This window comes from Eucyclogobius newberryi, unplaced genomic scaffold, assembly GCF_026437365.1.
Source record: "Eucyclogobius newberryi isolate DKJ021-1_F unplaced genomic scaffold, fEucNew1.0.hap1 SCAF_3, whole genome shotgun sequence".
Lineage (NCBI taxonomy): Eukaryota > Metazoa > Chordata > Actinopteri > Gobiiformes > Gobiidae > Eucyclogobius > Eucyclogobius newberryi.
In genome coordinates, this window is record NW_027315945.1 from 31,199,964 (window position 1) to 31,220,142 (window position 20,179).

The 20,179-nt window shown below is 42.7% G+C and overlaps 1 protein-coding gene across 1 annotated transcript; it reads left to right on the forward strand.

Annotated features, from left to right (window-relative positions):
- The first annotated feature begins 16,602 nt into the window (after window positions 1-16,602).
- LOC140374294 (complexin-3-like) lies at window positions 16,603-19,638 on the forward strand. The gene is made up of 4 exons (XM_072461147.1): window positions 16,603-16,780; window positions 18,096-18,191; window positions 18,577-18,664; window positions 19,427-19,638. The coding sequence occupies exons 1-4, from the start codon at window positions 16,677-16,679 to the stop codon at window positions 19,625-19,627; spliced, it is 489 nt and encodes a 162-aa protein (XP_072317248.1). The 5' UTR covers window positions 16,603-16,676; the 3' UTR covers window positions 19,628-19,638.
- Window positions 19,639-20,179: the final 541 nt, after the last annotated feature.

A 20,179-nucleotide genomic window follows, 5' to 3' on the forward strand; every position in this document is an offset into this window, starting at 1 on the left:
TATTATATACTAAGACTATATTATATACTGACACTATATTATATACTGACACTATATTATATACTGACACTATTATATACTGACACTATTATATACTGAGACTATATTATATACTGAGACTATATTATATACTGACACTATTATAAACTCAGAATATATTATATACTCAGACTATATTATATACTGACACTCTATTATATGGCCGTGGCTGGAGAGCCGCGCAGTTACAGGGACCGCGGCATTTTTCTTATAGCCTGTTATAGCCTCATGGCTAACCCTAACCCTAACCTTAACCCTAACCTTAACCCTAACCCTAACCCTAACCTTAACCCTAACCCTAACCTCAACCTCAACCCTAACCCTAACCCTAACCCAGTCTTGATTTTAGTACATTTTTATGGCAAACATTTGTGTCACTGACTGTGTCTTCTACAGCTAAAAAGTGTAAAATGTTTTTTCTATTTTCCTGAAAACTTTGTAAAAAAAAGGAGAATTCTGCAACGAGGCTAACGACATATCATTGTAGAAAGTCCCACTCTTATTGTGGGCCTTAAAACTCCTGCCATGGTCCCTGAGTGGATACTTCTGGAACACACTTCTGGCAGCAGTGAAAAAGGCCTGAAAAAGGGTTTTCTAACCCTAACCCTAACCCTAACCTCAACCCTAACCCTAACCCTAACCCTTACCCTAACACTAACCCTAACCCTAACCCTAACCCTAACCCTAACCCTAACCGTAACCCCAACCCCAACCCTAACAATAACCCTAACCCTTACCCTTACCCTTACCCTAACCCTAACCCTAACCCTTACACTTACCCTTACCCTAACCCTAACCCTAAACCTAGCCCTAACCCTAATCTCAACCTCAACCTCAACCCTAACCCTAACCCTAACCCTTACCCTAACCCTAACCCTAACCCTAACCCTAACCCTAACCCTTACCCTAACCGTAACCGTAACCCCAACCCCAACCCTAACCCTAACAATAACCCTAACCCTAACAATAACCCTAACCCTAACCCTAACCCTTACCCTAACCGTAACCGTAACCCCAACCCCAACCTCAACCTCAACCCTAACCCTAACCCTAACCCCAACCTCAACCTCAACCCTAACCTTTTACCCTAACCCTAACCCTAACCCTCTGCCCCTAACCCTAACCCTGCCCCTAACCCTAACCTCAACCTCAACCCTAACCCTAACCCTAACCCTAACCCTGGCAGCAGTGAAAAAGGCCTGAAAAAGGGTTTTCTAACCCTAACCTCAACCCTAACCCTAACCCTTACCCTAACACTAACCCTAACCCTAACCCTAACCGTAACCCCAACCCCAACCCCAACCCTAACAATAACCCTAACCCTTACACTTACCCTAACGCTAACCCTTACACTTACCCTTACACTTACCCTTACCCTAACCCTAACCCTAAACCTAGCCCTAACCCTAACCCTAATCTCAACCTCAACCTCAACCCTAACCCTAACCCTAACCCTTACCCTAACCGTAACCCCAACCCCAACCCTAACCCTAACAATAACCCTAACCCTAACAATAACCTTAACCCTAACCCTTACCCTAACCGTAACCGTAACCCCAACCTCAACCCTAACCCTAACCCTAACCCCAACCTCAACCCTAACCTTTTACCCTAACCCTAACCCTCTGCCCCTAACCCTAACCCTAACCCTGCCCCTAACCCTAACCTCAACCTCAACCCTAACCCTAACCCTAACCCTAACCCTAACCTCAACCTCAACCCTCACCCTAACCCTAACCCTAACCAAGTCTTGATTTTGGTACATTTTTATGGCAAACATTTGTGTCACTGACTGTGTCTTCTAAAGCTAAAAAGTGTAAAATGTTTTTTTCTATTTTCCTAAAAACGTTAGGGTTAGGCAAGGAGGCTAACGACATATCATTGTAGAAAGTCCCACTCTTATTGTGGGCCTTAAAACTCCTGCCATAGTCCCTGAGTGGATACTTCTGGAACACACTTCTGGCAGCAGTGAAAAAGGCCTGAAAAAGGGTTTTCTAACCCTAACCCTAACCCTAACAATAACCCTAACCCTTACCCTTACCCTAACCCTAACCCTTACCCTTACCCTTAATCTAACCCTAACCCTAAACCTAGCCCTAACCCTAACCCTAATCTCAACCTCAACCCTAACCCTTACCCTAACCCTAACCCTAACCCTAACCCTTACCCTAACCATAACCCCAACCCTAACCCTAACCCTAACAATAACCCTAACCCTAACCCTTACCGTAACCCCAACCCCAACCTCAACCCTGACCCTAACCCCAACCTCAACCTCAACCCTAACCCTAACCTTTTACACTAACCCTAACCCTAACCCTAACCCTAACCCTAACCCTAACCCTAACCCTAACCCTAACCCTAACCCTACCCCTAACCCTAACCCTAACCCTAACCCTAACCCTTACCCTAACCCTAACCCTAACCCTAACCCTAACCCTTACCCTTACCCTAACCGTAACCCCAACCCCAACCCTAACCCTAACCCTAACCCTAACCATAACCCCTCAACCCTAACCTTTTACCCTAACCCTAACCCTAACCCACTGCCCCTAACCCTAACCCTAACCCTGCCCCTTACCCTAACCTCAACCTCAACCCTAACCCTAACCCTAACCCTGCCCCTAACCCTAACCCTAACCCTAACCCTAACCTCAACCTCAACCCTAACCCTAACCCTGCCCCTAACCCTAACCCTAGCCCTAGCCCTAGCCCTAACCCTAACCCTAACCCTAACCCTAACCCTAACCCTAACCCTAACCCTAATCTCAACCCTAACCCTAACAATAACCCTAACCCTCTGCCCCTAACCCTAACCCTAAACCTAACCCTAACACTAACCCTAACCCTCACCCTAACCATAACCCCAACCCCAGCCTCAACCCTAACACTAACCCTAACCCTAACCGTAACCGCAACCCTAACAATAACCCTAACCCTTACCCTTACCCTTACCCTAACCCTAACCCTTACACTTACCCTTACCCTTACCCTAACCCTAACCCTAACCCTAAACCTAGCCCTAACCCTAACCCTAATCTCAACCTCAACCCTAACCCTAACCCTTACCCTAACCCTAACCCTAACCCTAACCCTTACCCTAACCGTAACCCCTACCCCAACCCTAACCCTAACAATAACCCTAACCCTAACCCTAACAATAACCCTAACCCTAACCCTAACCCTAACCCTGCCCCTTACCCTAACCTCAACCTCAACCCTAACCCTAACCCTGCCCCTAACCCTAACCCTAACCCTAACCCTAACCTCAACCTCAACCCTAACCCTAACCCTGCCCCTAACCCTAACCCTAGCCATAGCCCTAGCCCTAACCCTAACCCTAACCCTAATCTCAACCCTAACCCTAACAATAACCCTAACCCTAACCCTCTGCCCCTAACCCTAACCCTAAACCTAACCCTAACACTAACCCTAATCCTCACCCTAACCATAACCCCAACCCCAGCCTCAACCCTAACACTAACCCTAACCCTAACCGTAACCCCAACCCCAACCCTAACAATAACCCTAACCCTAACCCTTACCCTTACCCTAACCCTAACCCTTACACTTACACTTACCCTTACCCTTACCCTAACCCTAACCCTAACCCTAGCCCTAACCCTAACCCTAATCTCAACCTCAACCCTAACCCTAACCCTAACCCTTACCCTAACCCTAACCCTAACCCTAACCCTTACCCTAACCGTAACCCCAACCCCAACCCTAACCCTAACAATAACCTTAACCCTAACCCTAACAATAACCCTAACCCTAACCCTAACCCTTACCCTAACCGTAACCCCAACCTCAACCCTAACCCTAACCCTAACCCCAACCTCAACCTCAACCTCAACCCTAACCTTTTACCCTAACCCTAACCCTAACCCTCTGCCCCTAACCCTAACCCTAACCCTGCCCCTTACCCTAACCTCAACCTCAACCCTAACCCTAACCCTAACCCTGCCCCTAACCCTAACCCTAACCCTAACCCTAACCTCAACCTCAACCCTAACCCTAACCAAGTCTTGATTTTGGTACATTTTTATGGCAAACATTTGTGTCACTGACTGTGTCTTCTACAGCTAAAAAGTGTAAAGTGTTTTTTTCTATTTTCCTGAAAACTTTGTAAAAAAAAGGAGAATTCTGCAATAAGGCTAACGACATATCATTGTAGAAAGTCCCACTCTTATTGTGGGCCTTAAAACTCCTGCCATGGTCCCTGAGTGGATACTTCTGGAACACACTTCTGGCAGCAGTGAAAAAGGCCTGAAAAAGGGTTTTCTAACCCTAACCCTAACCCTAACCCTAACCCTAACAATAACCCTAACCGTTACCCTTACCCTAACCCTAACCCTAACCCTTACCCTAACCCTAACCCTAAACCTAGCCCTAACCCTAATCTCAACCTCAACCTCAACCTCAACCCTAACCCTTACCCTAACCCTAACCCTTACCCTAACCATAACCCCAACCCTAACCCTAACAATAACCCTAACCCTAACAATAACCCTAACCCTTACCGTAAACCCAACCCCAACCTCAACCCTAACCCTAACCCCAACCTCAACCTCAACCCTAACCCTAACCTTTTACCCTAACCCTAACCCTCTGCCCCTAACCCTAACCCTAACCCTGCCCCTAACCCTAACCCTAGCCCTAGCCCTAGCCCTAACCATAACCATAACCCTAATCTCAACCCTAACCCTAACCCTAACAATAACCCTAACCCTAACCCTAACCCTCTGCCCCTAACCCTAAACCTAACCCTAAAACTAACCCTAACCCTCACCCTAACCATAACCCCAACCCCAGCCTCAACCCTAACAATAACCCTAACCCTAACCCTAACCCTTACCCTAACCCTAACCCTAACCTCAACCTCAACCCTAACCCTAACCCTAACCCTAACCGTAACCCCAACCCCAACCCCAACCTCAACCCTAACCCTTACCCTATAACCATAACCCTAACCCTAACCCTAACCCTAACCCTAACCCTCTAACCCTAACCCTAACCCTAACCCTAACCCTAACCCTAACCCTACCCTACCCTACCCTACCCTAACCCTTACCCTTACCCTTACCCAAACCCTAACAATAACCCTAACCCTAACCCTCTAACCCTAACCCTAACCCTAACCCTAACCCTACCCTAACCCTTACCCTTACCCTTACCCTAACACTAACCCTAACCCTAACCCTAACAATAACCCTTACCCTAACCGTAACCCCAACCCTAACAATAACCCTAACCCTAACCCCAACCCCAACCCCAACCTCAACCTCAACCTCAACCTCAACCCTAACCCTAACCTTTACCCTTACCCTTACCCTTTACCCTAACCCTAACCCAAACCCAAACCTTAAACTTAACCTTATCCTTAACCCTAACCCTAACCCAAACCCTAACCCTATACCTAACCCTAACCTCAACCTCAACCTCAACCTCAACCTCAACCTCAACCCTAACCCTAACCCTAACCCTAACCCTAACCCTAACCCTAACCTTAACCTTAACCTTAACTTTAACCCTAACCCTATACCTATCCCTAACCTCAACCTCAACCCTAACCCTAAACCCAACCCTAACCCTAACCTGGTGCGGTCTAAAACGGCGCTAAAACGCGGTCAAATAGCAGCGCAGTTTCAGGAGCTGCGGTGCGCGGCCGGCACAAAGATAACATGGCAGTTTCGGCCGCGTGCCGCGGCTCTGCAGACACTCCCTTATTATATACTGAGACTATATTATATACTGAGACTATATTATATACTGAGACTATTATATACTGAGACTATATTATATACTGACACTATATTATATACTGAGACTATATTATATACTGAGACTATATTTTATACTGACACTATTATATACTGAGACTATATTATATACTGAGACTATATTATATACTGAGACTATATTATATACTGAGACTATTATATACTGAGACTATATTATATACTGAGACTATATTATATACTGAGACTATATTATATACTGAGACTATATTTTATACTGACACTATTATATACTGAGACTATATTATATACTGAGACTATATTATATACTGACACTATTATATACTGACACTATTATATACTGAGACTATATTATATACTGACACTATTATATACTGAGACTATATTATATACTCAGACTATATTATATACTGAGACTATTATATACTGAGACTATATTATATACTGACACTATTATATACTGAGACTATATTATATACTCAGACTATATTATATACTGAGACTATATTATATACTGAGACTATATTATATACTGACACTATATTATATACTGAGACTATATTATATACTGAGACTATATTATATACTGAGACTATATTATATACTGACACTATTATATACTGAGACTATATTATATGCTGAGACTACATTATATACTGAGACTATTATATACTGAGACTATATTATATACTGAAACTATATTATATACTGAGACTATATTATATACTGACACTATATTATATACTGAGACTATATTATATACTGACACTATATTATATACTGACACTATTATATACTGAGACTATATTATATACTCAGACTATATTATATACTGAGACTATATTATACACTGAGACTATATTAGATACTGAGACTATATTATATACTGACACTATATTATATACTGAGACTATATTATATACTGAGACTATATTATATACTGAGACAATATTATATACTAAGACTATATTATATACTGACACTATATTATATACTGACACTATATTATATACTGACACTATTATATACTGAGACTATATTATATACTGAGACTATATTATATACTGACACTATATTATATGGCCGTGGCTGGAGAGCCGCGCAGTTACAGGGACCGCGGCATTTTTCTTATAGCCTGTTATAGCCTCATGGCTAACCCTAACCCTAACCTTAACCCTAACCTTAACCCTTACCCTAACCCTAACCCTTACACTTACCCTTACCCTTACCCTTACCCTTACCCTAACCCTAACCCTAAACCTAGCCCTAACCCTAACCCTAATCTCAACCTCAACCTCAACCCTAACCCTAACCCTAACCCTTACCCTAACCCTAACCCTAACCCTAACCCTTACCCTAACCGTAACCCCAACCCCAACCCTAACCCTAACAATAACCCTAACCCTAACCCTAACAATAACCCTAACCCTAACCCTTACCCTAACCGTAACCCCAACCTCAACCCTAACCCTAACCCTAACCCTAACCCTAACCCCAACCCCAACCTCAACCTCAACCCTAACCTTTTACCCTAACCCTAACCCTAACCCTGCCCCTAACCCTAACCCTAACCCTGCCCCTAACCCTAACCTCAACCTCAACCCTAACCCTGCCCCTAACCCTAACCTCAACCTCAACCTCAACCCTAACCCTAACCCAGTCTTGATTTTAGTACATTTTTATGGCAAACATTTGTGTCACTGACTGTGTCTTCTACAGCTAAAAAGTGTAAAATGTTTTTTCTATTTTCCTGAAAACTTTGTAAAAAAAAGGAGAATTCTGCAATGAGGCTAACGACATATCATTGTAGAAAGTCCCACTCTTATTGTGGGCCTTAAAACTCCTGCCATGGTCCCTGAGTGGATACTTCTGGAACACACTTCTGGCAGCAGTGAAAAAGGCCTGAAAAAGGGTTACCCTAACCCTAACCCTAACCCTAACCCTCACCCTAACCCTAACAATAACCCTAACCCTTACCCTTACCCTTACCCTAACCCTAACCCTTACCCTTACCCTTACCCTAACCCTAACCCTAAACCTAGCCCTAACCCTAATCTCAACCTCAACCTCAACCTCAACCCTAACCCTTACCCTAACCCTAACCCTTACCCTAACCATAACCCCAACCCTAACCCTAACCCTAACCCTAACAATAACCCTAACCCTAACAATAACCCTAACCCTAACCCTTACCGTAACCCCAACCCCAACCTCAACCCTAACCCTAACCCCAACCTCAACCTCAACCCTAACCCTAACCTTTTACCCTAACCCTAACCCTAACCCTCTGCCCCTAACCCTAACCCTAACCCTAACCCTGCCCCTAACCCTAACCCTAGCCCTAGCCCTAGCCCTAACCCTAACCCTAACCCTAATCTCAACCCTAACCCTAACCCTAACAATAACCCTAACCCTAACCCTCTGCCCCTAACCCTAACCCTAAACCTAATCCTAACACTAACCCTAACCCTCACCCTAACCATAACCCCAACCCCAGCCTCAACCCTAACCCTAACAATAACCCTAACCCTATGCCCCTAACCCCAACTCCAACCCCAATCCCAACCTCAACCTCAACCCTAACCCCAACCCCAAACCTTACCCTTACTCTAACCTTAACCTTAACCCTAACCCTAACCCTAACCTTAACCTTAACCCTAACCCTAACCCTTACCCTAACCCTAACCCTAACCTTAACCCTAACCTCAACCCCTAACCCTAACCCTAACCTCAACCCTAACCCTAACCCTAACCCTAACTCTAACCCAAACCCCAACCTCAACCCTAACCCTTACCCTTACCCTAACCCTAACCCTAACCCTAACCCTAACCCTAACCCTAACCCTAACCTCAACCTCAACCTCAACCTCAACCCTAACCCTAACCCTAACCCTAACCGTAACCCCAACCCCAACCCCAACCTCAACCCTAACCCTTACCCTATAACCATAACCATAACCCTAACCCTAACCCTAACCCTAACCCTAACCCTAACCCTAACCCTCTAACCCTAACCCTAACCCTAACCCTAACCCTACCCTACCCTACCCTAACCCTTACCCTTACCCTTACCCTAACCCTAACCCTAACAATAACCCTAACCCTCTAACCCTAACCCTAACCCTAACCCTACCCTAACCCTTACCCTTACCCTTACCCTAACCCTAACCCTAACAATAACCCTTACCCTAACCGTAACCCCAACCCTAACAATAACCCTAACCCTAACCCCAACCCCAACCTCAACCTCAACCCTAACCCTAACCCTAACCCTAACCTTTACCCTAACCCTTACCCTTTACCCTAACCCTAACCCAAACCCAAACCTTAAAATTAACCTTATCCTTAACCCTAACCCTAACCCTATACCTAACCCTAACCTCAACCTCAACCTCAACCCTAACCCTAACCCTAAACCTAACCCTAACCTTAACCTTAACCTTAACCTTAACCTTAACCTTAACCTTAACCTTAACCTTAACTTTAACCCTAACCCTAACCCTATACCTAACCCTAACCTCAACCTCAATCTCAACCTCAACCCTAACCCTAACCCTAACCCTAACCTCAACCTCAACCCTAACCCTAACCCTAACCCAGTCTTGATTTTAGTACATTTTTATGGCAAACATTTGTGTCACTGACTGTGTCTTCTACAGCTAAAAAGTGTAAAATGTTTTTTCTATTTTCCTGAAAACTTTGTAAAAAAAAGGAGAATTCTGCAACGAGGCTAACGACATATCATTGTAGAAAGTCCCACTCTTATTGTGGGCCTTAAAACTCCTGCCATGGTCCCTGAGTGGATACTTCTGGAACACACTTCTGGCAGCAGTGAAAAAGGCCTGAAAAAGGGTTTTCTAACCCTAACCCTAACCCTAACCCTAACCTCAACCCTAACCCTAACCCTAACCCTTACCCTAACACTAACCCTAACCCTAACCCTAACCGTAACCCCAACCCCAACCCTAACAATAACCCTAACCCTTACCCTAACCCTAACCCTTACACTTACCCTTACCCTTACCCTAACCCTAAACCTAGCCCTAACCCTAACCCTAATCTCAACCTCAACCTCAACCCTAACCCTAACCCTAACCCTTACCCTAACCCTAACCCTAACCCTTACCCTAACCGTAACCCCAACCCCAACCCTAACCCTAACAATAACCCTAACCCTAACCCTAACAATAACCCTAACCCTAACCCTAACCCTTACCCTAACCGTAACCCCAACCTCAACCCTAACCCTAACCCTAACCCCAACCCCAACCTCAACCTCAACCCTAACCTTTTACCCTAACCCTAACCCTAACCCTGCCCCTAACCCTAACCCTGCCCCTAACCCTAACCTCAACCTCAACCCTAACCCTGCCCCTAACCCTAACCCTGCCCCTAACCCTAACCCTAACCTCAACCTCAACCCTAACCCTAACCAAGTCTTGATTTTGGTACATTTTTATGGCAAACATTTGTGTCACTGACTGTGTCTTCTACAGCTAAAAAGTGTAAAATGTTTTTTCTATTTTCCTGAAAACTTTGTAAAAAAAAGGAGAATTCTGCAATGAGGCTAACGACATATCATTGTAAAAAGTCCCACTCTTTTTGTGGGCCTTAAAATTCCTGCCATGGTCCCTGAGTGGATACTTCTGGAACACACTTCTGGCAGCAGTGAAAAAGGCCTGAAAAAGGGTTACCCTAACCCTAACCCTAACCCTCACCCTAACCCTAACAATAACCCTAACCCTTACCCTTACCCTAACCCTAACCCTTACCCTTACCCTTACCCTTACCCTTACCCTAACCCTAACCCTAAACCTAGCCCTAACCCTAACCCTAATCTCAACCTCAACCTCAACCTCAACCCTAACCCTTACCCTAACCCTAACCCTTACCCTAACCATAACCCCAACCCTAACCCTAACCCTAACCCTAACAATAACCCTAACCCTAACAATAACCCTAACCCTAACCCTTACCGTAACCCCAACCCCAACCTCAACCCTAACCCTAACCCTAACCCCAACCTCAACCTCAACCCTAACCCTAACCTTTTACCCTAACCCTAACCCTAACCCTCTGCCCCTAACCCTAACCCTGCCCCTAACCCTAGCCCTAGCCCTAGCCCTAACCCTAACCCTAACCCTAATCTCAACCCTAACCCTAACCCTAACAATAACCCTAACCCTAACCCTCTGCCCCTAACCCTAACCCCAAACCTAATCCTAACACTAACCCTAACCCTCACCCTAACCATAACCCCAACCCCAGCCTCAACCCTAACCCTAACAATAACCCTAACCCTATGCCCCTAACCCCAACTCCAACCCCAACCCCAATCCCAACCTCAACCTCAACCCTAACCCCAAACCTTACCCTTACTCTAACCTTAACCTTAACCCTAACCCTAACCCTAACCCTAACCCTAACCCTAACCTTAACCTTAACCCTAACCCTAACCCTAACCCTTACCCTAACCCTAACCCTAACCTTAACCCTAACCTCAACCTCAACCTCAACCCCTAACCCTAACCCTAACCTCAACCCTAACCCTAACCCTAACTCCAACCCAAACCCCAACCTCAACCCTAACCCTTACCCTAACCCTAACCCTAACCCTAACCCTAACCTCAACCTCAACCTCAACCTCAACCTCAACCCTAACCCTAACCCTAACCGTAACCCCAACCCCAACCTCAACCCTAACCCTTACCCTATAACCATAACCATAACCATAACCCTAACCCTAACCCTAACCCTAACCCTCTAACCCTCTAACCCTAACCCTAACCCTAACCCTAACCCTACCCTACCCTACCCTAACCCTTACCCTTACCCTTACCCTAACCCTAACAATAACCCTAACCCTAACCCTCTAACCCTAACCCTAACCCTAACCCTACCCTAACCCTTACCCTTACCCTTACCCTAACCCTAACCCTAACAATAACCCTTACCCTAACCGTAACCCCAACCCTAACAATAACCCTAACCCCAACCCCAACCTCAACCTCAACCCTAACCCTAACCCTAACCTTTACCCTAACCCTTACCCTTTACCCTAACCCTAACCCAAACCCAAACCTTAAAATTAACCTTATCCTTAACCCTAACCCTAACCCTATACCTAACCCTAACCTCAACCTCAATCTCAACCTCAACCCTAACCCTAACCCTAACCCTAACCCTAACCTTAACCTTAACCTTAACCTTAACCTTAACCTTAACCTTAACTTTAACCCTAACCCTAACCCTATACCTAACCCTAACCTCAACCTCAATCTCAACCTCAACCTCAACCCTAACCCTAACCCTAACCCTAACCCTAACCCTAACCTTAACCTTAACCTTAACTTTAACCCTAACCCTAACCCTAACCCTAAACCTAACCCTAACCTGGTGCGGTCTAAAACGGCGCTAAATTGCGATCAAATAGCAGCGCAGTTTCAGGAGCTGCGGTGCGCGGCCGGCACAAAAATAACATGGCAGTTTCGGCCGCGTGCCGCGGCTCTGCAGACACTCCCTTATTATATACTGAGACTATATTATATACTGAGACTATATTATATACTGACACTATATTATATACTGACACTATATTATATACTGACACTATTATATACTGAGACTATATTATATACTGACACTATTATATACTGAGACTATATTATATACTGACACTATTATATACTGAGACTATATTATATACTGACACTATTATATACTGAGACTATATTATATACTGACACTATATTATATACTGAGACTATATTATATACTGACACTATATTATATACTGACACTATATTATATACTGACACTATTATATACTGAGACTATATTATATACTGACACTATATTACATACTGAGACTATATTATATACTGAGACTATATTATATACTGAGACTATATTATATACTGAGACTATATTTTATACTGAGACTATATTATATACTGAGACTATATTTTATACTGACACTATTATATACTGAGACTATATTATATACTGAGACTATATTATATACTGAGACTATATTATATACTGAGACTATATTTTATACTGACACTATTATATACTGAGACTATATTATATACTGAGACTATATTATATACTGACACTATTATATACTGACACTATTATATACTGAGACTATATTATATACTGAGACTATATTATATACTGAGACTATATTATATACTGACACTATTATATACTGACACTATTATATACTGAGACTATATTATATACAGACACTGAGACTATATTATATACTGAGACTATATTATATACAGACACTGAGACTATATTATATACTGAGACTATATTATATACAGACACTGAGACTATATTACATACTGAGACTATATTAGGGAAAACACCGCATGAAGTGACTCTACACAGATTTCAGACCCTACATTATGACAAATACTGTGAATACTGCACTCACACACAACGTCCCAAAAGATATATCATTATTTACGCTATACATAAACGATTTAGCTTCTTGTAGCATTATAAAACCCTTTTAACACGCAGCTCCTCATTGTTTACTGCTCTAAAAATCTACCATCTTTCTGCCTCATTCATCTGAAATTGGACTGTTTTTAGATATTTTTTAAGAACAGCCATCTGCCATTGTGTTTTATCATATCACAAAATGCCCGTGGTTCACAATGTGCGGGCCGCGGACCTTTTGCCTTTTCGTGATTTCATAGTGGTAAAACACAAACACTGACATCAGGCACATTTATTCCTTCTTATTCATCGATTGAACAGTACGAAACGACGCCAGAGCGAGTGCTTGGATGGATGTCATGACAACGCACTAGTCCCAGCTCAGTCGGTGTTGGTTTATAAAAGGGGCGTGGCCACTTGAGTTAATCCCACTTTAAACCGAAGAACTCCTTAACCCCGACTCTCCTCTGACAAGGAAGAGCTGGCCGTTCAAAGACATCACGTGAGGGTCAAGAACTTTGGTGATTTGGTGGATTTCAGAGCGTGTGAAAACGTCGTACTCTGAAGGGAGATTACCACCTAAATCTGCGTATTCACATCAGTAAAATAAACTATACACGTAGAATGTTACTGCTACAGGACTGCACTGTGATGTGGAGTGGATTTTGTTTTAAACATTTGGAGGAACACATCGCACTTCTCACCTCTTGCAGATTACTATGTTGTGCACGTAGGATTTTGATACGATTTGTGTATTTGGCGTGTTTCTGTTGTTGTCTTCTTTTGTGTTTGTTTTGGGTGTAATCCCTCCCAGACTTCCCTTATGTCAGCTTTCATCACTGTACAGCTTTCACCACCGTTTCTTTTCCTGTCTTCCATTCCGGGCTGCAGCAGTTCATCCAGAGCCACCTCAGTATCGAAATGTAGAAACTCAAAATAACTCATGACATAAAACACAGCAAATACTTTGGTAAATAGACTGGAATAAAAAATATATTTGTTATTGAACCTAGACAATATATTTCTTTCTATCTAAATTATCGGCCAATGTTATTTTTAGAGTGGCTTTTCATCACTGCAGGAATAAAAGTTAAAATAGCTTTAATTAAGTAATAAGTAAGTCTTGATTTTGGTACATTTTTATGGCAAACATTTGTGTCACTGACTGTGTCTTCTACAGCTAAAAAGTGTAAAGTGTTTTTTCTATTTTCCTGAAAACTTTGTAAAAAAAAGGAGAATTCTGCAATGAGGCTAACGACATGTCATTGTAGAAAGTCCCACTCTTATTGTGGGCCTTAAAACTCCTGCCATGGTCCCTGAGTGGATACTTCTGGAACACACTTCTGGCAGCAGTGAAAAAGGCCTGAAAAAGGAAATGGAAGACAAAAACTCAACCAACAAAGAACGGGACTGACATCATGACGAGGAAATTACATTCAGATTCAATTTGAAAATGGACAAATTTGACACAATTTGGACCAATCGGGACATTTAAACCGAACTTCATGTGTTGGACTATGTTAAATATCTGTACATCTCTGTCGTCTTTGGTGTTCTGTGTTTTCTCTGTACGTTTTTTCATTACTTCAAAAATCTGGGGAGCAAAAAAGTCTCAAATCAAAGTAATTCTTGAAATATTGACTTTTACCCATGCTTTTATTTCATTTTTTAGATATATTGCCTTATTTCAAACCAAATCATCTTCACACATCATTATCGTGTCTAATTTAGACATAGACACAATAATGACATCACACTGCGCCGTCCCCATGACAACAGCCGGCGCCCGCGATCACCGACGCGTGAGTCACCGTGCCTTTCCCTGCCGCGGCTAACGAGATTTCCCCTCATTAAGTCCCCCGGGTGTTAATCTGAGGCGCAGAGTCGAGTTGAGGCGGGAACGCAAAAGTAATCCACTAAACAGCCCGAACAAACCAGTCTTTTCATCTTTTTCAGCCAAAGCCACAGGTTCAATACTTCCACTGGCGTCTGCTGCTGGTTCATCTGGACTTCATGCTCTGAGCGCTGGACCGACTCTGGACACTTGTGGGTAACTCAGAGTTTATCTATTTATTTATTAATTTATTTAATCATTCATTGTTTCATTCATTTATTTACTTTTGCAACACGTGATGTGACGATTAAACTTTCAGGAATAGACTCTAAATGATTTAAAAGCTGCACTGTGCGACTTTTATAGTGGAGGATCTGCCATCTGCTTGGCCTGGAATGCGGCATCAAATGTATCTGTAAATCTATTCAATAACTCCAGAAAAGTCGCCTCCTCGTGGAGACGGGGCAGGTAAACGTGCTTGTTGTGCTCTAAAACGGCCCAGTCACTAGTACATTATAAGTAATAATCTGTTCTTATTGTTCCGTCTGGTAACTAAAATAAACAACACAAATGAGCAGCAGGTCTATATTTTCTTGCACATACTCTTCATATTATGCTGTCATAGGCTCCATAAACAGACTCAGCAAATGTGAGGATTTGTGATTTATCGTTTAGCGAGTGACACATCCAGGGCTGTGTACAAGTGTATCTGTGTAAGGCATTGCTCAAATATACAAATAATATACAAATACATGCTCATTGTGTTTCTGAATGTTTTAAAGGAGCAGAAACAGGCAAGATTGTGAGAAAGAAGTGTCAGCGCAAATGTTTTATGATCAGAATGTTAAGTAATCACAGAAATAAGGATTTTGTCTGATGAAAGACACATAAATAATATGCATGGCTGTACCTGTTCTTTCTTATGAAATGTATTATTTTAACATTTTAATGTTTAGACCTGGCTTTTTAATGATTTAAATAATTGTTGGTAGCTACACCTTTAGTAGCATAAAGAATTATCAAAGACTTACTTCATTCTTCTTCTTTTTTTTCTTTTTTTAATCCTATAGCAGATTAAAATTGTTTTTCTTTTTGACTTTATATAGGTTGTTTTATCATTGTTCAAAGTTCCTATGTAGCAATGGTAATAAACCTTTTTCTGATTCTGATCATTTACAAAGAGTTTATTAAGAATTATTAAGGCTTTATAACAACTCAATTAAGGAGTTAGAAGTTAGGGTTTTCATTATGTAGTTGAATTGAATAAACTTTTGTTAATTTTGACTCAAGTCTTCATGGTTTATAAAGGTTAACACAAGTTTGACATGTAGTCTATAGAATAAACCAGGCTACAGTGTAAATGTTTGTATATTTCCACACACGATGGAGCCCTGGAGCAGTCGTCATGACCTCTTCTGCTCCATGACCTCCGCGGCGTAGGCTCTGAAATCTGAGCCCCGTCTGACTTTGTCTTCTCCTCCACAGCCCTCGACCCCAATCAGGCGCCTGCGCCCCGGCTTATCACAACATGAGCACGAGGCGCCAGCACTTCTCCTCCTGAGCGCCGGTGATTACGACGGAGCTCCATGGAGTCGGTGGAGAAAGTGAAGAAGTCCCTCCGGAAGCCCATGAGGACGCTGACGAGCTGCGTGCTGGGGCCGAAGGAGAAGAGGCTCTGCTCCGGACACATGTACAACGACAGGTACTCACGACGAGCAAGAGTAACATAGTAACAAAGTACACAGCTCAATACTGGTGTAATCTGACGGACAAATCAGTAAAATATTTGATGGTGAAGTTCAGAATCATGGAAAGGTACAAGGAGTAACACTAACACAAATGTCTGGATTGTCATAAGTCTATTTTCACATTGACTTAACAAGGAAGTAAAGGTATAATGTACAAAATTACTCTCAAAATAATCCATAGCAATATTAAGGAACCAGGCCACAGGAAAAGAATAGGCGAATATATTAATAATAAAAAGAGAAGAGTCTTTATTTGTCCCACAATGAAGAAAGATAAATACTTATGAAACATGTACAAAACTATTATGTAGAGTAAGTGCTCTGATAATTTACAAATATGGACAGATATGGACAGATATGGACAGATATGGACAGATTGAATAGCAAGTGACTTCAGTGAATTGTACCAGTGATGATGGTAAATCAGTTAATTGATTAATTGCTACTAATTGCAACCATTGAAGTAACCATCAACTAATTTAGTGGTCGAATAATCGTTAACGAGTTCTATAGGTTCCAAAATTGAGTTGCAATTGCATAAAAAAGGTGAAAATTTAGTGCATTTGTCCATAAACGTGCTCCTCAAGCGCTTCACTTCAGCTCCAAACCTTTTCATCATGCGACTTAAGCATTCCAAACAACTAATTGTGATAAAATGTGAATATATGAGTATATTTCTGTGATGTATTTTATCTGCATAATAGTGATATTTTATCTGCATCATTAGTCTCAGAGAAGAACGGGTGTGTGACAAACTGCATTTGTTTGTGAAGGTATCGTAAAGATGGGCCAAAGAATGTTGCCCCAGGGGGGGGGAGTTGCACCCCCCTTTGCAGGCTTTATCTCTACGGAAAAATACCAAGTGCCTTGATGTGAGGCTGACCAATGAGAAATGTGACCCGCCTATTCCAGAATATCTAATAAAACCAACCAGCATGGGAAAAAACAGGGTGAGACGCAGGAGGGTCAGCCAGGCTGCTTACCACAGCCTGCGTGATCAGTCCCCGCGTTTTCTCCCATGCATGGCATACAAATGTCTGATGTTTCTGTGTTGTTTCATATTCTAAGTTCAATTGTGTTCTCTATGTGTTACGGAATAGCATCTGGTGTTTGTCTAATTCCATGACACTAATCGATGAGTGAATTATTTGATTATGAAAATGACCGTTATAGCTGCAGCGCTATAGTCGATATTTGATTCTGTCTTACATTTACAAAACAAGACTGACCTGACAACGCCTGTTCCTTTGGACACAGGACGACGAGAGCCCGAGGTCCAGGCGCCAGGAGGAGGCAGGACCCTCCGAGACAAACCCTGCCGTGCCCCTACCAGGCCGACCTCGACAGGGAGAGGTGAGCGCCGACGGGACCGTTTAGCCACGCGGACGAGCTTGCACTACAACCTGACTGAATGTGTCCTCGCTTTAGTCACCCGCCAGACGCAGAAATGCAGTTTTTTAAATGTATGAATGAAAGCGAATGGGACCTTCAGCTGTCACGGTTACGAAACGTTCATTTGCAAGTCGGCGTTTACATTTTTACTGCAAGATAATAGAAAAATCAGAAGAAGAACGGGACAGAAGGGTGTGGAGTCAGGCCACGTTCACATCTGTTACGGCTGAAGTGTTAATCCTGGTACATTCGCGGGCACCTGTTTTGACACTCACAACCTCACGGGGGAAAAGTGTGAGCCGTTTGTCAGCTGTGTGTGTGTGTGTGTGTGTGTGTGTGTCGACAGGAAACTGAGGGAAGCCATGAACGCGCAGAAGAACACGGAGAGAGCTGCCATGAGAGCGCACTTCAGGAGGAAATACAAACTGTCTGAGGTGTGCAATTTATTACTCGTTTCCTCTCGGGCCAGTGCGTTCTGTTCTTGTGTCCTTGGGCAACACGCTTCACTCCTATGCCCCTCGCACTCCTGTGAATGTAGTGTGTGAGTTGACAGACTACACTACGCTTTACTTGTCATTTTTTCAGGAGATTCTTTTGTTAATTTGTACAGCAAAAACACGATCATTCTGACTAAAAGCACACAATGTTTACTCTGTGCATTTAAATGTAGCACAAAAACAAAAGTAGAGCTGCGTTGTGTGCGTGAGTGAAGCGTGTTTATTATATATGTCTGAAAAGCGCTTTATAATTAAAGTTTGGCGGATTGATTTGTTGTTTGGCTTGTAATGAATAATATATATATATTCAAGTCATTATCATTATCATAGGTTCTTATGCAGCAACATGGTTAGAGGAACTTTTGGGTAACGCTTCAAAATAAGGTTCCTTAGTAAACTATTTATAAGGCCTTAATAAGCACAAGTTACTAATGCACTTATAAGGCATGTACTAGATGGCTTATAATACCTTACAAATGTTAATAAGCCATTAATAACCCCAAATGTGTGTGTTAATTTACGAAAAGTGGGAAATATAAGTGCCCATAAACAAATAACTGGTGCTTATTACTGCCGTAGACATTATTTATTAAAGGTGTTGCAGTTTTGTGCTTGTAAAACCGTCTCTTTTACCAGTGTATATGACGTGTTAGTTCTGTTTGTCTAAAGCTGATGAGATTGTGGCTCGTTTGTGGACAGGACCCTCAGGACTCGTACAAACTGAGCTCAGTCAGGACTAAAGTGGCACTGCCTCAGGAGCTGTCCAAGATCATTTATCCTGAAGCAACCGCCAAGGACGAGGGCTTCAACCTGCTCAGCGCTTTCCAAGGCCTCAGCTTCGGCCCAGACGTGATCAGAGCCAAGAGCCCGAGCAGCGCCCACGTCTGTAAAGTCATGTGACCCATCGCTCAGAGACTCTTTATGTGCGCTTATGATCAGAGGAGAAGAGCAAGTCTTATTGTCTTGAATGTTTTCCACTTTCTTTCTTTGTTTTGCCTTCTAATGTGGGTTGATCAGGTGACAATGTTACTAAAGCGTTTTAAAGATGATCTTGATTTACTGGTGGCACAGTGGCAGAGTGGTTTGTACTCTCACCTAACAGCAAGAAGGATTCACTGTGTGTCTGTGTGGAGTTTGTATGTCTCTCTGGGTGGGTTTGTTTGGGTGGGTTTCCTCCTCAAACATGCACAGCAGGTCGAATCCTCACCAAGCTGAACCTTTGACTTATGTACAATTTTAACAATAAAGGCAGATCTGATTTACTGATGTCTTTTGTAGATTTCTCAAAAGTTAATGATACTTATGCTCCTTTAAACCTTCTATGTACTGTACATGTTCTATACTGATGTGCAATAAACTGTACTGAGCCATTTCTACTGATATGACTCTTGTCATTGACATTTACAAACCCACAGCGTCACCATCTAATAACACCTCAGAAAAGAATAAATA

Excerpts from the sequence above, each read along its gene's own strand:
- LOC140374294 (XM_072461147.1), top strand. The coding sequence starts at position 16,677 with ATGGAGTCGGTGGAGAAAGTGAAGAAGTCCCTCCGGAAGCCCATGAGG. Across the intron at positions 16,781-18,095 it reads AGGCTCTGCTCCGGACACAT|GACGACGAGAGCCCGAGGTC; the intron begins GTACAACGACAG and ends CTTTGGACACAG. Across the intron at positions 18,665-19,426 it reads GGAAATACAAACTGTCTGAG|GACCCTCAGGACTCGTACAA; the intron begins GTGTGCAATTTA and ends GTTTGTGGACAG.